This window comes from Lichenostomus cassidix, unplaced genomic scaffold (genome assembly GCF_008360975.1).
Source record: "Lichenostomus cassidix isolate B80296 unplaced genomic scaffold, HeHo_3.0 HiC_scaffold_863, whole genome shotgun sequence".
NCBI lineage: Eukaryota > Metazoa > Chordata > Aves > Passeriformes > Meliphagidae > Lichenostomus > Lichenostomus cassidix.
The window spans coordinates 13316-34902 of record NW_028147375.1 but is presented as its reverse complement, the minus strand read 5'-3'; the positions used below and the strand labels follow the sequence as shown (position 1 = coordinate 34902).

Below are 21587 nucleotides of genomic sequence, written 5' to 3'. Positions count from 1 at the left end.
GCCCCTCAGGGCTGCTGGTTCTTCCCCCTCGGCAGGCTGAGCCCGATCCGCAGCTGCCCTGTTCCCGCACTCGGCAGCTCCCGGGCGCTGTCCCTAACTGTCCCTGCCTGTCCCTAACTGTCCCTGCCTGTCCCTAACTGTCCCAGCCCGGAGCTGCACAGCCAGAGGGGTTGGGGCTGCAGGGCCGAGCTGGGCCCGGAGCTCTCTGACACTGTGTTTGTGTCCCCAGGTGCTGCTGGGGAGCAGAGACAGGGCAGGACTGAGCTGGCAGCGCCCTCCAGAGCCAGCACCAGCCAGGGCCTCTCATCATGTACCCCCCAGTCGGCCAGGACTGTGGCTGTAAAAGTGCAATGGGTGATGGACTCGGTGTTTGTGTACCATCACTGCTGATGTCTCAGGAGCAAGATGTCTCTTCCAAGTGTGTACTGAGTCAAGGTGTGAAGAGTAGACTCTGCCCTGGGGATGGAGAGGCTGCTGGAGACTTCCCTCAGGTGCCACGTGCTCTTGGTGAGGTGCAGAGCCATGGCAGTTGGAGATCTGTAGGGAGCAAAGGGAAAGAGAGTGGCTATGGCTCCAGCTCTGAGAGGCCAGAGGAGCACCAGAATCCTGAGGACAGCTCAGGAACTGAGCACACAGAGCTGCCTCAGGTGCCACATCCTGCTGAGCACAACCAGAGAGATTCCATTTGTGAGTCTGAAACGAGGCCAAGGAAAGACAAAGCCATTGTTGAGATTCATGAGGATGCCCAGGATGGATCAGCAACCAAGGGCACAGAGCTGCCTCAGCTGTCAGACCCTGCTGGGCACAGGCAGGGAGAAGCTGCTTCTCTGCTGGGGCAGAGTGAATCCCAGCCCAGGAATGGGATTGGAGAGAAGTGCCAGGATTGCCAGGATGGATCAGCAATGGGATTCACACACAGAAAGACCCTGAGAGGATATCTGGGTGAGCGCAGAGCCAGCGCTGTGGCCTCTAGGGAGGGGACAATGGACAGTGTCACCCCAGAAACATAGGGCTGGCAGGGAGTTGCTGTGTCCAGGGCTCTGGAAGAGGCCTTGTGCTCTGCTGGGATTGACAGCCCTGGCCCTGTGCAGTTCTCCTGCTGCAGGCTGTCCCTGGCCATGTCTCTGGCTGTCCTCTGTTCCTCACTGCCCCTCATCCCTGTCTGTAACCCTTGTCTCTCCTGCTGCCAGCTCAGTGAGTGGCACACGGGCTGAGGGTCCCTTCTGTGCTCCCTGGCCGTTGGGTGGGAATGTGAGGGCTGGGCCTGCTCAGGACAGCTCCATGCTCACAGCCAGTGCCTCTTTCCAGCCCCTGTTGAGTGGATCAGATCCCATCCCGTGCTCACCCTGGCTCTGCTGACTCTGCTCCTGCTCCTGGCTGTGGCTCTGGCGGTGTCCTTGGCTGCTGTGTCAGGTAAGGAGGAGCAGCAGCCTCAGCCCAACCCCTCGGGGCACTGCGGGCTCACTGCTCCCTCACGGCCGGGATCGTCCCTCAGCCCCGCTCTGACCAATCAGCGCGCGCGAGAACGAGGAGTGACGGCTGAATCAGCCAATCGCTGGGGGCGGTGGTGTCTGAGCGGGAAAACCAGCCAATGGGAGCTCGGGCTGCTTCGTGAGGGGAGAATCCTCAGACCTTCTCTTCGCTCTGCAGGGAGAAGACAAAGAGACACTCCAGTTACTGCAGTTGTTGCTGGCACTCCTCGACTTCTGGCCTGTCCCCATGGCTGGGTTGGGTACAACGGGATCTGCTACATCCTCTCGAGGGATGTGGGGAGCTGGGATCAGGCTAAGGCTCGGTGCTCTGAGCTCGGGGCTTCCCTGGCTGTGCTGAAGGACAGAGAAATTGTGAGTGAGGGGTTTGGGGTGGCTGAGGGGAGCCTGGGGAGCTCCTGGGCCAGGGGTGCAGCTCCCATTGTTTGCTCCTCTCTCCTTCCCAGGAGTTCCTGTTCCGCTTCAGCATGAAGGACTATTACTGGGTCGGGCTGCACAGACAGGACCAGCGGCTGCAGTGGGTGGATGGCAGCAACTTCAACTCCTCGTGAGTCCTGGGGGCACAGGCATGGCCTGGGGGGCACAGGGGCACAAGGTGTTCCCCTGAAGTTCCAGCGCTGTCTCTGCTCCTCTCTGCAGGTTTCCTGTCCTAGGCAATGCAGAGTGTGTGTTCCTGGCTGAGAATGTGCTCTGGAGTGGGAGTTGTTCCAATGGCATGCCATATCTGTGCAGCAGACCCCAAGCTCACGTTGGATGAAAGGGGATGAACACAGCCCCTTCTTCACACTGGGGAGTCCCAGCTTTGCTTCTTTCCCCAGCACAAGGAGTTCCTTCCTCAGCTGCAATATCTGCCTTGCGCTGACTCTCAGAGTCACCTCAGTGCACTTTGCAGAGTCACCTCAGTGCCTGTGGTACAGGAGATGAACCTGCAGGAGGAGGAGATGATAAGAAAGCTAATGTTTGGCTGCCTGGGCTGGGCCTGGGGGTTCTTTTGATTCGCCCCCATCAAGCCCAGAGACACTTCAGAGACCAAGTCAGAGCAGTGGGTATTTGCTTTATTCTATGCACCAGATGCATGAGGAATTGTTTCCACCAAACACACCTCAGTACCCCCAAAGACACACTGTTACAGGTAAAATTCATGAATATTCATCACATTCCCCAGGATAGGAGTGGTTATACAAATCATTTCTCAGAAGTCATTAATATCACTAGCATGTGCACCACGCATTCTCTGTATGTCCTGGTGGTCTTTGGAGACCCCCAAAGCCCCCTCCAGGGTGAAGGTCCCTCATGGGATGATTCAGTGATTTCTGTGCTGGTTTCAAATGCATGCTTGTACATATTAGCTGATAAGCCATCAGGCCAGAGCTGTTACCTACATTCACTCCACAATTTGAGTTTGAATTAGAGTTCAGCCTTCAGCCCTCAACAGGCACTGTGCTGCTGGGAAGAGGGCAAAAGCTCAAATAGATTTGGGTTTTCTATTTGACCACTCCTTTCTCGCTTTCTCCTTCTGAAAGCATCACAAAAGGCGTTGTGTTTCTCTTGCACTCAGTATACTCACTTAACATTTACTTAACATACATGTATCTACTTGTTTCCCTGTGGATTCAGCTCTGAAAAATTTACTGCCTTATGAATGTGACCTTTGCTGGGTTAAGGTTCTGATAATGCCAAAGTCGTGATTTGACCCCAATGGGGCCTTTTGCTTAAGGGTTGGACTGCATCCTTGTGGGTCCCTTCTGACTCAGAGCATGCGGTGAGAATACTTGAATGACCTCCATCAGTATTTATAATACCAATGGTGGTGTTTCCTGCATTATTTTTTTCCTTTTGCAATAAATGCTTGTCAAGGCCGCGCTGTCCCTCGTGTCCCCTCGGCACCTGCAGCCCTGTCCCTTGCCCTGCTCCCCCTGCCCCGGGGGCTTCAGCCGAGCCAGAGCCTCTTCCCAGTGCTCCCAGTCTGCCCGTGCAGCCTCCAGCAGCCAGCGAGGCCTTCAGAAAATAATCTGATTATCCACAGACCTGGAGTGTTGTTAATTCCAGAATAAATCCCCCATGAAATGCTGCCCAGTGTCACCGTGAGGCTCTGGGTGACAACAGCTGGCAGAGTCCTTTCCCCTCGCGCTGGAGAGCAGTCAGGGCAGAGCCTTGAGGTGCTCCTGAGTCCTGGTGGAATTCCTGCCCTGCTCTGTCCAGTTCTGGACAAATGCCCACGGTAAATGTTTCACACAAAAATAGGAGGAACATTGAACTCTGGATGACCTTTATCTCTGGTGTGGTTGAGGTTTGAGAAAGCCAAAAATAAACTAGCTGACAACAGAACTTCATTCTGCCCCTGGGTTGGATCTTTATTCTCAACAAAGAATTGAAATCTCTTATTCCCAAACCAGTGAGGATTCCTGACAGATTTTACTGAGTTATACATTGAAAATAGAATTTATCCTTTTTCCATTTCTGTGGCCAATGAGGAGTGGGTAAATCCCACAGAGTTCCCAAAGCCTTGCTGACTTGTCCCACTGTTCTTGCTATGAAATGGGACCCTCTGGCTGAGGACATTCCTGGAGGAGCTCCAAAGTGTGCAATGACTTGATTTAGCAATATTTTCATTCCCTTTTTTTGCAGGGAAACACTTCAGGCCATCTGGAAATTGCACCAATTAAAAGACAATTATCGCTCTGAATACACAGAAATTCTTTGAAGTCAATTTACCAAAAACCTCCTGGGGTGTTTCCAGATTTGAGACTCCCAATTCTTTATTCACAGTATTGGGTTATTTCTTCTACATGTGCCACACTTCTGAGTCTTTGCAGGAACGATTTCAGTCATTTTGGAATTAATTCCTGTCTTAAAACCTGTCTAGAATTTAATGCTTTAGTTCACTGACCATCTCTCACACCATGTTCGGTGGTGGTTTCATATCTAGTAGAGTCGTCTGTTGTGAAACTAGCACATGTTTGCTCCTTCTGTCACTCTCTCCGCAGTTATTTTTGACCCTGAGCAGAGTCATGTCGTTATTTTCATCCTGTTTGGTTCTCTGTTGTGCTCTGCAGTGCAGAACGGAAACTTCAGCTTAGTTTGCACTTCCTGTAGGCTTAGATCAAGATGAACTCTGCTAATAACAAAGCTGTCTCTGCTGAGAATTTGGCACTAAGCCAAACCACATTTACAATCCCTGCAGATCTTTACTTTTCTTTCCCTCAGCTCCAATGTCCATGTTAGAGCAACCATTTAGTCCTTCTGTGCTCAAACACCTCATGGTAAAGCTTCAGATTAAATCACCTCCTTCAGGGTGGGGAATGCAAATCCTGCAATGCATTTTCTGTTGCAAAAAAAAAGTTATTTCTTTCTGTGTTGTTTCCAGTCTGGGTTCTCTGTCAGGCTTGGATTTTAAATCTGGTTGGCCTGAAATAAACTTTTTCAGTTTGCAGCCACTCATGTCCTGGAGTGTTTTTGGTTTTGGAGTCAGAAGCAGAGCAGGATTTTGAATTTCAAAGGTGATTTCCTGTCCCATTGTACAACAGGACTGAGCTCAGTCAGTGGCTCCTCTGGTGTCCCAAACCCTTCTGTCCCACCTGTGTCCCACAGAGCTCAGGCTCTGTCCCAGAGGGAATTTAGAATTCAAAATCAGCAGCTCCATGGCTGTGACTCCTCACAAGCAGCTGGGCCATCCTTGACTCAGATTATTGAGCTGTTGAGAAAAAAATAAATAAATTTCCAGTGACTCCTCCCTGAGCCACCCTTGACTCAGATTATTGAGCTGTTGAGAAAAAAATAAATAAATTTCCAGTGACTCCTCCCTGAGCCACTGGGAATTGTGCCAGAATTCCTTGGGAAAGATGTTGGCTCTCAGCAGTGAATAATTTAAAAGATCTCTGGGACCTCCCAAGCCCAGAGGCAGAATTACCAGTGCTTGCTTAAGTTTTTGGAGCACAGCCTGAGTATGATCAGCCAAAACAATAAAATCTTTGTGAGTAATTTCAAAAGTCAATAACATAATAATTACTCATCCATGCCAAGGAAGGTCTGCAGCTCCCTCACAGTTTATATCTCCTGCTCAGTTTAATTTAACCTAGAGAATTTCAAAATCCAGAATTTTGACCTCAGAGAATTTCAAACCCTTTTTCCAGTAAATTCCCTCCTACTAATGGTTCTGGAGAGCTGGGCAGTGCAAAAATCCATGAGTTCTCCATCATTTCCCCAGTTTGAATTCAATTAGATGGAAAAGGAGCTCATTTCACTGACAGCTGTGACAAAGTCACCACTTCATTCCCTTCACAGGGTGTTTAATTTGGAATAAACAGCTCCTGTGCCTACCAAAAATCCCAATTTTCCATTTCCCAGAGGCAGAAACTTCTGGTTTTCTTCACAGTTTCTCTGCTCTTGCCAGGAGAAAGAGCTCAGAGGAGTCCTGGGTTTCACCTGAGGATCCCAAAGTCCATCCTTTTATCAAATGCACTTGGTTTGTTCTCAGTCTTCCTAATGAAGGTTGAAGAACTGATCCCCATAGCAATCCTCCCCTCCCTGGTAGCTGATTTCATCTCTAATTGCTATCACTCTCAGTTTGGTCATCTCCTGAATATTTGGGGTTTTATTTGGGGTCAGATTTACCTCTCATGAAGTTTCAAGGAGTTTACCACTATGGAATGCTCAGTGTCCTGGAATCTCTGTTGTTTAATTATCACGTTATCACAGAATTTTCCTGTCAAACAATGCCGGCAGTTTTCACCTTCCTGGTGAGCTTTTATTATCTTTTATTGTGTCCTTGTTTCCACATGAAGCTGCCTATTTAACCCTCTGTGCACTGGACTGAGTGCACCTGAATTTACACCTAAATTTTATTTCTCCTGACAATCTCAGTGCTTAGGGCAGAATTGGCCTGTGCTACAGATGGAACAGCAGTGAAATTAATGGGATTTGTTATCAGAGAGACCTGAGCAGGAGAATGAAAACTCCTAAGTTAAACAACTTCCTTCCCCATTCCCAGTTTACCAGTACTGTAACTTATCTGATGCTTTTAACTTATGCCTTAACTGATGTCTTAACAATTCAACAGAGGAATTACACTTAGCAACATTTAACCTTAAACATTAATTGAAGAATTCAACAGAGGAGCAACACTTAGCAGCATTGAACTTGGCTTATTACTCTGACTTAACTTCACTTACAGGCCTGACTTACTCAGATGTCTGAGGCACTGAAACTCCTCAGAGCAGAATTTCTGACACAATTTCCAGACCACAGGCACAGTGTGCACACAGAGTCAGTGCCTGTCAGGAAATCTCCTCGAGTACACTAAATGCTCACTCCGGATGGTTTTCCATCTCCCCAGCAGGCAAAGGGTTGAGCCTCGAGGAGTGTGGGGGTCAGCCCAGGGTCACTTGTTATTTGGGGATCCCTGAGTGCAGCAAAGAGGAGATTTCCCAGCTCAGAGAGGTCTCACTGAGAGGGAGGAGCTGCTCCAGGAGAGCTCCGAGGGGCTCATTTTGGACCCCTGTTTATAGGACCAGAAATATGAGTTTTAGTCGCAGCAGTGTTTCGCCCTGACTGCACTTAGGGCTGCCAACTTGCTCTGAAAGTGAGGCAACAGGCATGTTGAGCCATGCAGGACAGAAAAAAGAAGGAGGGGCTGTTGGTAGCGACCAGAAGTGCTGGTTAGATCCGTGTCTGTGTCATAACTGTGGTTGTTACCAGACCGAGTGAAGCTCAGCAAAGCGGCTAATTATCAAGTCATTATTAAACTGTCAGTACAGCCCGCAAAAAGCCGCAGAAACCGCATTGGCTGCAAGGGGCGTGTCTAGGAGGAATTCCTCACTTCTATTGGCTGATACTCCTGCCACTCCTCGTTGTCTCGCGTATTGATTGGTCAGCGCTGGTCTATATAAACGCGCTCTCGGGGGTGGCTCAAGTCAGTCGGCATTGACAGCGGCCAGTGGCGGAGCGTCTCCGGGATCCCGCGAGCGGCAGCGACCGCAGCGGAGCCCAGAGCGGCGGCAGTGACCGGACCGGACCTCGGAGCGGCAGCGGAGCTCGGAGAGGCTGTCCCAGCGCAGGTGGGAGCCGCGCTGCCTTGTGCCGGGGCTCGGGGCTCGCTGCGGGCGGATGGAGGGGTTTCCGGGTGTGGCACGTTCGTTCTCCTGTGTCTCCCCTGCGTCCTCCCGGTCCTCCCCGCCGTGTTGCCGCTGGCCTGAGGCCACTGAGGGAGCGACTGCCCGCGGTCTCCTTGCCGGCGGTGCCGGAGCGGCGCTGGCTCGTCCCGCTTGCTGTGGGTAGCACAGAGGTGTCTCTCCTGTCCCCGAGACTATTTCTGGCCATGCAGGACCGGGCTGGGAGCCCCTGGTGCAGCGGGAGATGTCCCTCTCCGGGGATGGGTGGGACAAGGGGAGCTGCAGCGTCCCTCAACCGAAAGCACGCGGAAGCAGAATGAATGAGGTTCAGCGGAGGCGAGGGAGTCCCGTCCCCTCCTGTCGCCTCGGGGGCAGAACCGCCCACGCACCGCTTTCCCCGCCACTCCCTTTTCCCGTTCAGTCACGGACACTGCCAGCGCTCGCTGTCTCTGAGCTCCAACCCTCAGGGCAGGGCATGCAGGGGACAATGCTGAGTCACTCCAGGCTGCTTCTTGGCGGCATCAGCTCAGTGCCTGATCTGGAGGGGATGAACCTGCAGGAAGAGGAGATGATGTGGGATCTGATGTGTGGCTTCCTGGGCTGGGCCTGAGGGTTTCTTTCTCCTTCTGGAACCATCCCAGAACTCATCCTGTGTCTCTAGCATTACACGTTTATACCTTAACTCTGTATTTATATATTTAACTATTTCTCTATTGCCTTGAGACATGTGCTGCTAAAAGAAATGGGACATTGGGTAGAGCAAGGTGCCAATAATGCTAAGGCTGGGATTTCACCCCACAGCAGCCATTCTGTCAAGAGTTAAACTAGATGATTCTTGTGGATCTTGTCCAACTCAGAGGATTCTGTGATGCAGTGAAATGGCCTTGTGTGACCCCAGCAATGTTACTGTGCCAATGCTGCTGCTTCTGTGGTTCTCTTCCTGATTATTACTTTTTTTCGTGGCTAATCCAAGAAAGGACTACATTCCATCTCTTCCTGTGCTCAAAAATCGTTGCTAACTCTTTCCTAGGCAGTGCCAGAATGGGAATTCAGGGGCAGGTGTGGCTGAAGCCACTCTCTTTTGAATCAGAGCCCAGAAACTGAGAATTTATCTCTATCCTAGCAGGGTTTGCTGAGTGTGGAGTCTCTGCCTCAGAGGGGATTTCTTGGGACTTGGTGACAGTGACAGCCCCAGGAGCATCACTTCTCTGTCCCCCTGATCCGCAGGGACAGGGCAGGACTGAGCTGGATCACCCTCCTGAGCCTGGAACCAGCCTGGATCTCTCATCATGGGCCTTTCAACCTGCGATCGTAAACATCAAACTCTTCCTGAGGGTAAACTCCGAAAGGTTTCTTCAGCACCGCTGTTGTCTCGGCAGCTACAAGTGCTTTATTCCAAGCAGAGAGAACCCAGCTCTGAGGGGCAGGAGAAGGAATTGTGCTTAATTAATGGTGCTGTGAAGGAGATCCTGAATCCCCAGGATGGATCAGCCAGAAAAATATTCAAAGGTACTCTCAGATTTCTGGGTTCGTTGAGTGTAGGGACAGCACTGTGGCCTATAGGGAGGGGACAATGGACAGTGTCAGCCCAGGAGCACAGGGCTGGCAGGGTGTTGCTGTGTCCAGGGCTATGGAATAGGCCTTGTGCTCTGCTGGGCCCCAGCAGTGGCTGGGATTGACAGTCCTCCTGCATGCTGTCCCCTGGTTGTCCCTGGCTGTCCCCGGCTGTCCCCACACCTGTGTCCCTGTCCCTGTTCCTGCTGCCAGCTCAGTGAGTGGCACACGGGCTGAGGGTCCCTCCTGTGCTCCCTGGGCGTTGGGTGGGGATGTAAGGGCTGGGCCTGCTCAGGACAGCTCCATCCTCACGGCCTGTACCTCTTTCCAGCTCCTGCTGAGTGGATCAGATCCCATCCCGTGCTCACCCTGGCTGTGCTGACTCTGCTCCTGCTCCTGGCTGTGGCTCTGGCGGTGTCCTTGGCTGCTGTGTCAGGTAAGGAGGAGCAGCAGCCTCAGCCCAACCCCTCGGGGCACTGCGGGCTCACTGCTCCCTCACGGCCGGGATCGTCCCTCAGCCCCGCTCTGACCAATCAGCGCGCGGGAGAACGAGGAGTGACGGCTGACTCAGCCAATCGCTATGGGGGAGGGGGTTTGAGCGGGAAAACCAGCCAATGGGAGCTCGAGCTGCTCCGTGAGGGGAGAATCCTCAGACCTTCCCCCTCCAGGGAGAAGATGTGCAGACGCTCCGGTTACTCCAGTTACCCCTGACACTCCTCTGCTGCTGGCCTGTCCCGATGACTGGGTTGGGTACAACAGGACCTGCTACTTCTTCTCGGAGGATTATCGCTCCTGGGATCAGGCTAAGGCTCGGTGCTCTGAGCTCGGGGCCTCCCTGGCTGTGCTGAAGGACAAGGAAATGGTGAGTGAGGGGTTTGGGGTGGCTGAGGGGAGCCTGGGGAGCTCCTGGGCCAGGGGTGCAGCTCCCACTACTCTCTCCTTGCCAGGAGTTCCTCTTCCGCCACGGTGGGAATGTCGATTACTGGCTCGGGCTGCACAGACAGGACCAGCGGCTGCAGTGGGTGGATGGCAGCAGCTTCAGCTCCTCGTGAGTCCTGGGGGCACAGGCAGGGCCTGGGGGGCACAGGGGCACAAGGTGTTCCCCTGAGGTTCCAGCACTGTCTCTGCTTTTTCTTGCAGGGTTCCTCTCCTGGGCAATGCAGAGTGTGTATTCCTGGCTGACAATAGGCTGAGGAGTGGGATCTGCTCAAATGAGATGCAGTATATCTGCAGCAGACCCCAAACTCACCTTTGTCAGAGCACAGAGGAAGGATTTTCTCCATGCTGAGCAGTCAAAGGTTCATTTCTTCCCCGACAGCACAAGGATGTCCTTGCTCAGCCACAGTGTCTGCCTTGCACTGATCCTCATGATCACCTCAGTGCCTCTTCTCAGAGTCACCTGAGGTTCTGATCTCATGATCACCTCAGGTTCTGATCTCAAGGTGATGAACCTGCAGGAGGAGATGATGAGGAAGCTGATAGGTAGCAGCTTTGCCTGGGGCTGGAGGTTGCTTTCTCCTTCTGCAACCATTCCAGACCTCATCCTGTTTCTCTTACACTACATGTTTCTACCGTGATCTTTTCTATATATCTTTATATAATGCTGTGGAAACGGATTTCAAACACATTCTCCTAACAGTGGATTTCTACACTAATCCTGTATCTATACATTGGTTTACATCATTGCACACACACTGCCAACAGGTGCTTCCATGTGAATGTGATCTTCCTTGGTAGCAATAATGCCAAAACTGGGGTTTAACCCCACCTGAACCATTCCTTTGGACTCAAAACTTGAACTCTTCCAACTCAGGGGAGTGTGTGAGATGTCCTTGTGTGACCCTAGCAGTATTTATGGTGCCAATGTTACTTTTGTCAGCGAAACTGCAGGAAAAACAAAACCAAAAACCCTCTAATAACTTTTTTAATGTTAGAGAGTCAAGGCATTACTCTATTTTCTGGCCAGGATGTACCTCAGAAATCATCCACACATAGCCTGGCTGTGCAGAGAGAATCATTTCATGACACATCATTTTACTTGATTTTTCAGATATTTTATACAGTGTTCAATGGGCCAAAGTTGAGCAAACCCCCAGTATTCAGTTTTCCCATTGGATCTGAATCTCCTCACCTCTGATATTAATTAGATTTTTCAGTTTTCCTATCAGTCCTTTCCTGACCAGATGTCTTAACTGGAGCTGATGTTCTGCTGATAACTTTATTTTTGGTTTACTCCAGTCTGTTGATAAGCTGAGCTCACCAGACCTCACCTGGTGGAACAATACCCTGGAAAAAAACCCTAAAACTCCTTTTTCTGGGGTAAAGACAAACAGAGCCCTTTGACTTAAGTTATACAAAATTTTTTGAATTGGTACGTTTTCCAACAGTGTTTTTTATTGTATTATTTGGTACTTTTGTAATAAAATTAGTGTTTCCACCCTGCTGTCTCTTGTGTCCCCTCAGTGCCAACAGCTCTGTCCCTTGGATGGGGAGGAGGAGGAGGGAAGAGCAGGATGGGGATGAAGAAGAGGAGGAGGAAGAGGGATGGGGATGAAGAAGAAGAGGAGGAGGAGGAGGAGAGAGGGATGGGGATGAAGAAGAGAAGAGCAGGATGGGGATGAGGATGAAAATGGAGAAAGAGGAGGAGGAAGAGCAGGAGAAAGGGAAGAGGATGAAGATGAAGGGAGAGGAGGAGAGAGGGATGGGAATGAAGAGGAGAAGAGGGGTGGGGATGAGGAAGAGGAGAGTGGGATGAGGATGAGACGGGAGGAAGAGGAGGAGAGAGGGATGAGGATGAAGATGGAGATGAGGAGGAGGAGGAAGAGCAGGAATGGGATGAAGAGGAGGAGAGCAGGATGAGGATGAGGAAGGGGAGAGGGAGGAGAGTGGAATGAGGATGAAGACAGACAAGGAGGAAGAGGAGAGAGGGATGAAGATAGAGGAGAAAAGGAAGAGGAGGAGAGAGAGATGAGGATGAAAATGAAAGAGGAGGAGGAGGAAAGAGCAGGATGGGGATGAAGATGCGGAAAAGGAGGAGGAGAGGGATTGGGATGAGATGAAGATGGAGAAGAGAAGAGCGGGATGAGGATGAAGATGAAAATGGAGGAGGAGGAGGAAGAGGAGGAGGAGGAGGAAGAAGAAGCATCATGCAGGAGAGCTACAAGTCGCTGCTCCTGCTGGGTGAGGTGATTTAAGAAAGAGACAAAACTTCATAACCTGCATAATTTTAAATTGTAAAGCTAGTATGTTTATTGCAGCGCCAGGCACTGAGAGGAAACCCTCCAAAGACACTCAGTAAATATGTGGTTACATGTTTCAAATGTTTCAAATCCATAGTTTCCCAACACGCTTATACATATGCATAACCTATCCCTGCTTTGTATTATAATGAGTTCAAAAGTCATTTTTATATCCTTGCCTGTGTAGTTGTGCTTTATGGAGAAGGTCTTTTTCACTGACCTTCTCTCCATCCAAAGGCCACAACAACAAATTTGGGGTTTTTTTTGCCAGTGTGGAAGTTCCAGAGTATCACAGTCCTTGCTTGGCAAACACAATGAATTCTAAGTCAGTAGATATATTGTGTGGTGAGCAGTTTCTGACAAGTTATCTCTGAACTTCTCATTCACTTGAATCCGTTTCAGCAGGTGACATCGCTTATAGAAATGTCAGTGACAGGTCCTTGTCACGCCCCCTTTTCAGATGTTATCCAGCTAAGCAGGTGGTTTAATTATTGTAGGTTAACTAGAAGTATTTTAAAGCAACTGCATTAGCTATTTCAGCACTATACCTAAGTTAGCTACTAAGAAAAAGAAAGGCATTTAGTTATTATTAGATAACAAAGCTACTTCTGTAAGAATCAACAGCACACACATGGCGTCCATCTCGACATTTGCGGAAAGCCAACACTGTAATATCTATTTTATCACAACGAGAAACTCCAGAGAGTTTCCCTGGCTGTGCTGACTCTGCTCCTGCTCCTGGCTGTGGCTCTGGCGGTGTCCTTGGCTGCTGTGTCAGGTAAGGAGGAGCAGCAGCCTCAGCCCAACCCCTCGGGGCACTGCGGGCTCACTGCTCCCTCACGGCCGGGATCGTCCCTCAGCCCCGCTCTGACCAATCAGCGCGCGGGAGAACGAGGAGTGACGGCTGACTCAGCCAATCGCTATGGGGGAGGGGGTTTGAGCGGGAAAACCAGCCAATGGGAGCTCGGGCTGCTCCGTGAGGGGAGAGTCCTCAGACCTTCTGCTCGCTCTGCAGGGAGTAGACATGGAGAGACTCCAGTTGCTCTTGACGCTCCTCTGCTGCTGGCTTGTCCCGATGACTGGGTTGGGTACAACGGGACCTGCTACTTCCTCTCGGAGGATCACCGCTCCTGGGATCAGGCTAAAGCTCGGTGCTCCAAGCTCGGGGCCTCCCTGGCTGTGCTCAAGGACGGGGAAATGGTGAGTGAGGGGTTTGGGGTGGCTGAGGGGAGCCTGGGGAGCTCCTGGGCCAGGGGTGCAGCTCCCACTGTTGGCTCTTCTCTCTTTTCCAGGAGTTCCTGTTCCTATTCTGTGGGAACAATGATTACTGGCTCGGGCTGCACAGACAGGGCCAGTGGCTGCAGTGGGTGGATGGCAGCAACTTCAGCTCCTCGTGAGTCCTGGGGGGCACAGGCAGGGCCTGGGGGGCACAGGGGCACAAGATGTTCTCCTGAGGTTCCAGAACTGTCTCTGCTCCTCCCTGCAGGGTTCCTGTGCTGGGCAATGCAGGGTGTGTGCACCTGGCTGAGCATTATCTCAGGAGTCTCCCCTGCTCAAATCAGCTGCCCTATATCTGCAGCAGACCCCAAACTCACCAGTAATGGGGATAGGGAAAAGACCTGTGTTCAGGAAGAGATCTTCGCCTTTTCACCCCCAGCACGGGGAGTTCCTTCCTCAGCTGCAGCGTCTGCCTTGCGCTGACTCTCAGGGTCATCTCAGTGCCTGTTCTGCAGGAGATGAACCTGCAGGAAGAGGAGATGATGTGGAAGCTGATATGAGGCTGTCTGGGCTGGGGGTTGCTTTCTACCTCTGGAGCCATTCTAGCCTCGCTGTTTCTCTTGTGCTACATATTTCTATACTGAGCTTCTCTATATCTACGGGTATAAGTCTGTGGGAAGAGATTTCAAACACATTATCCTAACACTGTATTTCTACGCTAATCTTGTATCTATACATTGATCCACCTCTTTGTATACAGGTGCTGCTATGAACAGGTGCTTCCGTATGAATGTGATCTTCCTGGGTGTAAGGGTAGCAATGATGCCAAAATTAGGATTTAACTCCACCTGGGCCATTTCCTTAAGGGCTGGAATCAATCCTTGTGGTCCCTTCCAACTCAGGGGAGTGGTAGAGATGTCCTTGTGTCACCCCTATCACTATTTATGGTGCCAATGTCGCTGTAGTTCTTCCTTAGTGCATATTTTTGTTACTTTTAAATTAAACGTTTATTTGCCTGTGTCCCTCGTGTCCCTTGCCCTGCTCCCCCTGCCCCGGGGGCTGTGTGCCGAGCCAGAGCCTCAGAGGGAGACGGGAGAAGGAAGCCGCCACAGCCCCCCTGCCGCCCCCTCCATCCCCTCCATCCGCCTGCAGCGAGCCCCGAGCCCCGGCACAAGCCAGCGCGGCTCCCACCTGCACTGGGACAGCCTCTCCGAGCTCCGCCACCTCCTCCCCGGGCTCCGCTCCGATCGCTGATGCCGCTCCCGGGCCGCACACACGCTCCCACCGTGGCCACACGAGGCCATGGCACATTGCAGTGGGGTGACGCTGGCCCCATGCCAGGCACCCAGCAGAGCTGCTCTCTCACTGCCCTGCACAGCCGACATGGGGAGAGAAAATTGAACCAAGGCTTCCTGAGTTGATAGAAGGACCTGGCTAAGAGATCCCTCATCCAACACCTTTGTGCACAAAACAGGCTCGGAACTGGATATGTGAATTGAATTTATTGCTAACAAACTCAGAGCAGGAGAAGTAAAATTTGGCCATTTAAAACACATTCCCCCCACGTAATGGCGATCACCTGGAATGGGGGTCACCAGGATTCTGCCCAACGGGGATCACTGGAGATCATCCACTGCAGATCTTCCCACTGAGGATGGAGTTGGAGCAGCAATGAAGCTCTTCCTGCACTCAGGACACTCGCAGGGCTTCTCTCACTGGTGCCTCTGCTGGTGCTGAGTCAAGTCAGAGGTCTGACAGAAGCTCTTCCCACACTTTTCACACTCATAGGGCTTTTCCCCAGTGTGGATCATCTGGTGGGTGGTTAGGTGGGAGTTTCGCTTGAAGCCCTTCTTGCAGTCAGGGCAGCGGAAAGGCTTCTTGTCTGTGTGAATGCGCTCATGGCGGAGGACACAGGAGCTGGTCTGAAACCTCTTCCCACACTCAGGACACTCGTAGGGCCTCTCGCTGGTGTGGATCTTCTTGAGCTGAATCAGGGTGGAGCTGTGGCTGAAGCTCTTCCCACATTCCTCACACATGTAGGGCTTTTCCCCAGTGTGCATCGTCTGGTGCTTGACGAGCTCAGTTTCCAATCCAAAGCTTTTCCTACATTCTCCACACTCAGAGGGCTTTTCCCCAGTGGATCATCTGGTGTTCTCTCAGGATGGACATCCGGCTGAAGCTCTTCCCACACTCCCCACACTCGTAGGGCTTTTCCCCAGAGTGGATGCGCTGGTGGGTGATGAGGTAGGAGTTTTGCTTGAAGCCCTTCCTGCAGACAGGGCAGCGGAAAGGCTTCTCGTCTGTGTGAATGCGCTCATGGAGGAGGAGACGGGAGCTGGTTGGAAACCTCTTCCCACACACCCCACACTTGTAGGGTCTCTCCCCGGTGTGGATCTTCTGGTGCGCGACGAGGTGACATCTCTGCCTGAAGCTCTTCCCACATTCCTTGCAATAGAAGGGCTTTTCCCCAGTGTGGATCACCCGGTGCTGCAGCAGATATGACATCCGCCTGAAGCTCTTCCCACACTTCCCACAGTCGTAGGGCTTTTCCCCAGTGTGGATGCTCTGGTGTCGTATCAGGTTGGACATCCAGCTGAAGCTCACCCCACATTCCCCACACTCGTAGGGCTTTTCCCCAGTGTGGATGTTCTGGTGCTGCATCAGGTCAGATATCTGGCTGAAGCTCTTCCCACACTGCCCACACTTGTGGGGCTTTTCCCCAGTGTGGATCCTCTGGTGCTTGATCAGGGTGGAGCTGTCACAGAAGCTCTTCCCACATTCCCCACACTCATAGGGCTTTTCCCCAGCATGGACCCTCTGGTGCTGGACCAGGAAGGACATCAGCCTGAAGCTCTTTCCACATTCCCCACACTTGTGGGGTTTTTCCCCAGTGTGGATCTTGTTGTGCTGGACCAACTTATTTTTCCGGCTGAAGCTTTTCCCACATTCCGCACACTTGTAGGGCTTTTCCCCACTGTGGATCCTCTGGTGCTCGATCAGCCGAGATTTCCACCTGAAGCTTTTCCCACATTCCCCACACTTCTGGAGCTTTCCCCTGCCCTGAGGCTTCTCCCCCAGCTCCGAGCTCCGGCTGCATCTCCGGGCCTTTTCCTCCTCCTCCATCCGGCCACGCCTTGGCAATGACAAATCCTGCTTTGGGGGAAAAACAAGGGCTCAGCGCCTTGCCCTGGGGGTTCCTCCTGCCCAGCTCCAGCTCTGCAACTCTCCCAGGGTTTAGTGTCCATAAAAACCCCAAACCACCACCATTCACCTCAAAACCCTCACAGCATTTCCCCCTCTCTGCTCTTTGCACTTTGGCCTCCTCAGGGTCTCCCTTCCCTGCACTCATGGGGCTCCCGTGGCTCCCGGGCTTCCCTATTTTCCAGGGTCCCGCTCAGGGATGATCTGGGGGCTTTGGGGGTCCCAGGGGTCCCTTCTCCCCTCATTCTCTGCTCCCACCCCGACACCGGGCCGTGCCCACCTGCAGCCCCCAAAATATCCCCCAAAGCCCCACTGGCGCCTCAGCTTTGCCCTTCCGCCACATCCAAACGTTCCCCCCGCACAATCAAACCCTCCCAGCGACCCTCCACGAGATTTGGGGCTCAATCCCGGTAGCTGCGAGCTCCAAACACCCGCCCAGAAAAAACGCCGCTCGGGGACCCCCGAGACATTTGGGGCGACTTCCTTCTCCCCCTCACCTGCGCCGTGCGGGGCGCCGATGCTCCCGGGCCCGCGATAGACAAATACTCCGCGCTTCTGCTGCTCCTCCTCTTCCTCTCTCCAACCTCTTCCTGCTCCTCCTCTTCCTCTCTCCTCCTCCTTCCTCCTCCTCCATCCCTTCTCCTCCTCCCCCCAAGCCCAGCGCCCACCCTTTCCCCCCTTTTCCCCACGCCGTCGCATCCCGCGGGAGGAGCCGGGATGGAGCCGGGGCAGCTCGGGCTGGGGCAGCGCTGGGCTCCGGGCCATGTGAAGGGACACAGGCAGCGGGCGGATCGGGAAGTCTGTACCTTCCAAGTCCCTCAGCCAGACGGCAAAGGGACAGGGAGATGCGGCCGGGAAACGAGCATAGAAAGGAGGCTGCGATTTACAGCCCCATGGCAAATGCCCCACGGCCTCTCCCTCTGCCCATCCATAAAGTCACTTTTACACGACTCCTAGGGGAACACAAACCTCTGGCCACGCGGGTTTTCCCGCACACTGCCGCCGACAGCGCAGCCACCTCTGTGCTACCGACAGCGAGCGGGACGAGCCAGCGCTGCTCCGGCACCGCCTCCTGCCGAGGCAGCAGCGGCAAGGAGACCGCGGGCAGCCGCTCCCTCAGCGGCCTCAGGCCAGCGGCAACACGGCGCCACAGCCAGCGAGGGAGGGAGGGAGACGGGAGAAGGAAGCCGCCACAGCCCCCCTGCCGCCCCCTGCATCCCCTCCATCCGCCCGCAGCGAGCCCCGAGCCCCGGCACAAGGCAGCGCGGCTCCCACCTGCGCTGGGACAGCCTCTCCGAGCTCCGCCGCCGCCTCCCCGGCCTCCGCTCCGATCGCTGATGCCGCTCCCGGGCCGCACACACGCTCCCACCGTGGCCACACGAGGTCATAGCACATTGCAGTGGGGTGACACTGGCCCCATGCCAGGCACCCAGCAGAGCTGCTCTCTCACTGCCCTGCACAGCCGCCATGGGGAGAGAAAATTGAACCAAGGCTTCCTGAGTTGATAGAAGGACCTGGCTAAGAGATCCCTCATCCAACACCTTTGTGCACAAAACAGGCTTGAAATTGGATATGTGAATTGAATTTATTGCTAACAAACTCAGAGCAGGAGAAGTAGTACAATTTGACCATTTAAAAAACCTTCCCCCACCCAACAGGGATCACCTGGAATGGGGGTCACCAGGATTCTGCCCAACGGGGATCACTGGGGAACATCCACTGCAGATCTTCCCACAGGGGATGGAGTTGGAGCAGAAATTAAGTTCTTCCTGCACTCGGGACACTCGCAAGGCTTCCCTCATTTGTGCCTCCGTTGGTGCCGAGTCAAGTGAGAGTTCTTGGAGAAGCTCTTCCCACACTCCCCACACTTGTAGGGCTTTTCCCCAGTGTGGATGCGCCGGTGGGTGATGAGGGTGGAGTTTTGCTTGAAGCCCTTCCCACAGTCAGGGCAGCGGAAAGGCTTCTCATCTGTGTGAATAACCTCATGGCGGAGGAGAGTGGAGCTGGTCTGAAACCTCTTCCCACACTTGGGACACTCGTAGGGTCTCTCCCCGGTGTGGATCAACTTGTGGTTGATCAGGGTGGACTTGCCCCCGAAGCTCTTCCCACATTCTTTGCAATCGTAAGGCTTTTCCCCTGTGTGGGTCACCTGGTGCTTCCTCAGGTTGGACATGCAGCTGAAGCTCTTCCCACACTTCCCACAGTCATAGGGCTTTTCCCCTGTGTGGATCCTCTGGTGTTGCATCAGGGTGGAGTTATGGCTGAAGCTCTTCCCACATTCCTCGCAATCGTAGGGCTTTTCCCCAGTGTGGATCACCTGGTGCCGCGTCAGGGTGGAGATCTGGCTGAAGCTCTTCCCACACTTCCCACACTCATAGGGCTTTTCCCCAGTGTGAATCCTGTGGTGCCGGATCAGCCGAGATTTCAAGCAAAAGCTCTTCCCACACTCTTCACACTCGTAGGGCTTTTCCCCAGTGTGGATGTGCCGGTGGATGATGAGGGTATAGTTTCGCTTGAAGCCCTTCCCACAGTCAGGGCAGCGGAAGGGCCTCTCCTGGGTGTGAATGCGCTCATGGACAAGGAGAGTGGAGCTGGTCTGAAACCTCTTCCCACACTTGGGACACTCGTAGGGCTTTTCCCCTGTGTGGATCATCTTGTGCTGCATCAGGCTGGAGCTGTCCCTGAAGCTCATCCCACATTCCTCACAATCGTAGGGCTTTTCCCCAGTGTGGACCATCTGGTGCCGCGTCAGGGTGAAGATCTGGGTGAAGCTCTTCCCACACTTCCCACACTCATAGGGCTTTTCCCCAGTGTGAATCCTGTGGTGCCGGATCAGCCGAGATTTCAAACAAAAGCTCTTCCCACACTCCCCACACTCATAGGGCTTTTCTCCAGTGTGGATGCGCCGGTGGGTGATGAGGTGGGAGTTTTGCTTGAAGCCCTTCTTGCAGTCAGGGCAGCGGAAAGGCTTCTCATCTGTGTGAATGCGCTCATGGAGGAGGAGAGTGGAGCTCCTCTGAAACCTCTTCCCACACTTGGGACACTCATAGGGCCTCTCCCCGGTGTGGATCTTCTTGTGATGGATCAGGGTGGAGCTGTGGCGGAAGCTCTTCCCACATTCCGCGCAATCGTAGGGCTTTTCCCCAGTGTGGATCACCTGGTGCTGCATCAGGTATGACATCCGGCTGAAGCTCTTCCCACACTTCCCACAGTCGTAGGGCTTTTCCCCAGTGTGGATCCTCTGGTGCTTGATGAGCTGAGGTTTCGATCTAAAGCTCTTCTCACATTCCCCACACTCATATGGCTTTTCCCCAGTGTGGATCCTCTGGTGCTCGATCAGCTCAGATCTCCGCCTGAAGCTTTTCCCACATTCCCCACACTTCTGGAGCTTTCCCCTGCCCTGAGGCTTCTCCCCCAGCTCCGAGCTCCGGCTGCATCTCCGGGCCTTTTCCTCCTCCTCCATCCGGCCATGCCTTGGCAATGACAAATCCTGCTTTGGGGGAAAAACAAGGGCTCAGCGCCTTGCCCTGGGGGTTCCTCCTGCCCAGCTCCAGCTCTGCAACTCTCCCAGGGTTTTGTGTCCATAAAAACCCCAAACCACCACCATTCACCTCAAAACCCTCCCACCATTTCCCCCTCTCTGCTCATTGCACTTTGGCCTCCTCAGGGTCTCCCTTCCCTGCACTCATGGGGCTCCCGTGGCTCCCGGGCTTCCCTATTTTCCAGGGTCCCGCTCAGGGATGATCTGGGGGCTTTGGGGGTCCCAGGGGTCCCTTCTCCCCTCATTCTCTGCTCCGCGCTTCCAGGGATCCCAGGCTTCCCCCTTAGCCACGCTCCCCCCTCTCCAGCCTGCCGGGGCTCCCCCAGCTCCGCCATCGCCCCTCTCCGCTCACCCCACTCCGGGGCTCCCGCCCTTCCCCTCCACCGCTCTCCCGGCCGGACCCCCTGCCCCATGTCCCCCTCCCACCCCGACACCGGGCCATGGCCACCTGCAGCCCCCAAAATATCCCCCAAAGCCCCATTGGCGCCTCAGCTTTGCCCTTCCGCCGCATCCAAACGTTCCCCCCGCACAATCAAACCCTCCCAGCGACCCTTCACGAGATTTGGGGCTCAATCCCGGAAGCTGCGAGCTCCAAACACCCGCCCAGAAAAAACGCCGCTCGGGGACCCCCGAGACATCTGGGGCGACTTCCTCCTCCCCCTCACCTGCGCCATGCGGGGCGCCGATGCTCCCGGGGCCGCGACAGACAAATACTCCGCGCTGCTTCTGCTGCTCCTCCTCTTCCTCTCTCCAACCGCTTCCGGTTCCTCCTCTTCCTCTCTCCTCCTTCCTCATCCCTCCTCCTACTCCTCCATCCCTTCTCCTCCTCCCCCCAAGCCCAGCGCCCACCCTTTCCCCCCTTTTCCCCACGCCGTCGCATCCCGCGGGAGGAGCCGGGATGGAGCCGGGGCAGGTCGGGATGGAGCAGCGCTGGGCTCCGGGCCATGTGAAGGGACACAGGCAGCGGGCGGATCGGGAAGTCTGTACCTTCCAAGTCCCTCAGCCAGACGGCAAAGGGACAGGGAGATGCGGCCGGGAAACGAGCATAGAAAGGAGGCTGCGATTTACAGCCCCATGGCAAATGCCCCACGGCCTCTCCCTCTGTCCATCCATAAAGTCACTTTTACATGACTCCTAGGGGAACACAAACCTCTGGCCACGCGGGTTTTCCCGCACACTGCCGCCGACAGCGCAGCCACCTCTGTGCTACCGACAGCGAGCGGGACGAGCCAGC

General features: G+C 53.8%; 4 protein-coding genes across 13 annotated transcripts in view; 2 read left to right on the top strand and 2 right to left on the bottom strand.

Annotated features, from left to right (window-relative positions):
• The window catches only part of LOC146423286 (C-type lectin domain family 2 member D-related protein-like), a 50169-nt gene extending 38576 nt beyond the window's left edge, over positions 1-11593 (top strand). For 4 of the 10 annotated variants that reach the window (XM_085044918.1, XM_085044917.1, XM_085044915.1 and 1 more), the window contains exons 2-6: positions 8727-9109; positions 9486-9590; positions 9823-10016; positions 10102-10202; positions 10295-11593. In XM_085044918.1, the coding sequence (XP_084901044.1) occupies positions 8890-9109; positions 9486-9590; positions 9823-10016; positions 10102-10202; positions 10295-10442 (768 nt within the window). In that variant the 5' untranslated portion in view covers positions 8727-8889 and the 3' untranslated portion in view covers positions 10443-11593. Of the gene's footprint in view, positions 1-229; positions 943-7255; positions 7547-8726; positions 9110-9485; positions 9591-9822; positions 10017-10101; positions 10203-10294 lie in introns of those variants that run through there. The other 6 variants (XM_085044922.1, XM_085044920.1, XM_085044921.1 and 3 more) reach the window with 4 other exon arrangements.
• Positions 1-20275, bottom strand: part of LOC146423284 (uncharacterized) — a 65916-nt gene extending 45641 nt beyond the window's left edge. The window contains 3 exon segments of the mRNA XM_085044932.1: positions 15191-15747; positions 15749-16680; positions 18548-20275. Coding sequence (XP_084901058.1) covers positions 15324-15747; positions 15749-16680; positions 18548-20275 — 3084 coding nt within the window. The 3' untranslated portion in view covers positions 15191-15323.
• LOC146423281 (killer cell lectin-like receptor subfamily B member 1B allele A) overlaps positions 1-21587 on the bottom strand; it is a 64124-nt gene that overhangs the window by 29222 nt on the left and 13315 nt on the right. The window lies entirely within an intron of this gene.
• LOC146423285 (C-type lectin domain family 2 member B-like) lies at positions 12301-14171 on the top strand. Its single transcript, XM_085044936.1, has 6 exons — positions 12301-12339; positions 13087-13171; positions 13409-13593; positions 13686-13786; positions 13880-13990; positions 14051-14171. The coding sequence occupies exons 1-6, from the start codon at positions 12301-12303 to the stop codon at positions 14169-14171; spliced, it is 642 nt and encodes a 213-aa protein (XP_084901062.1).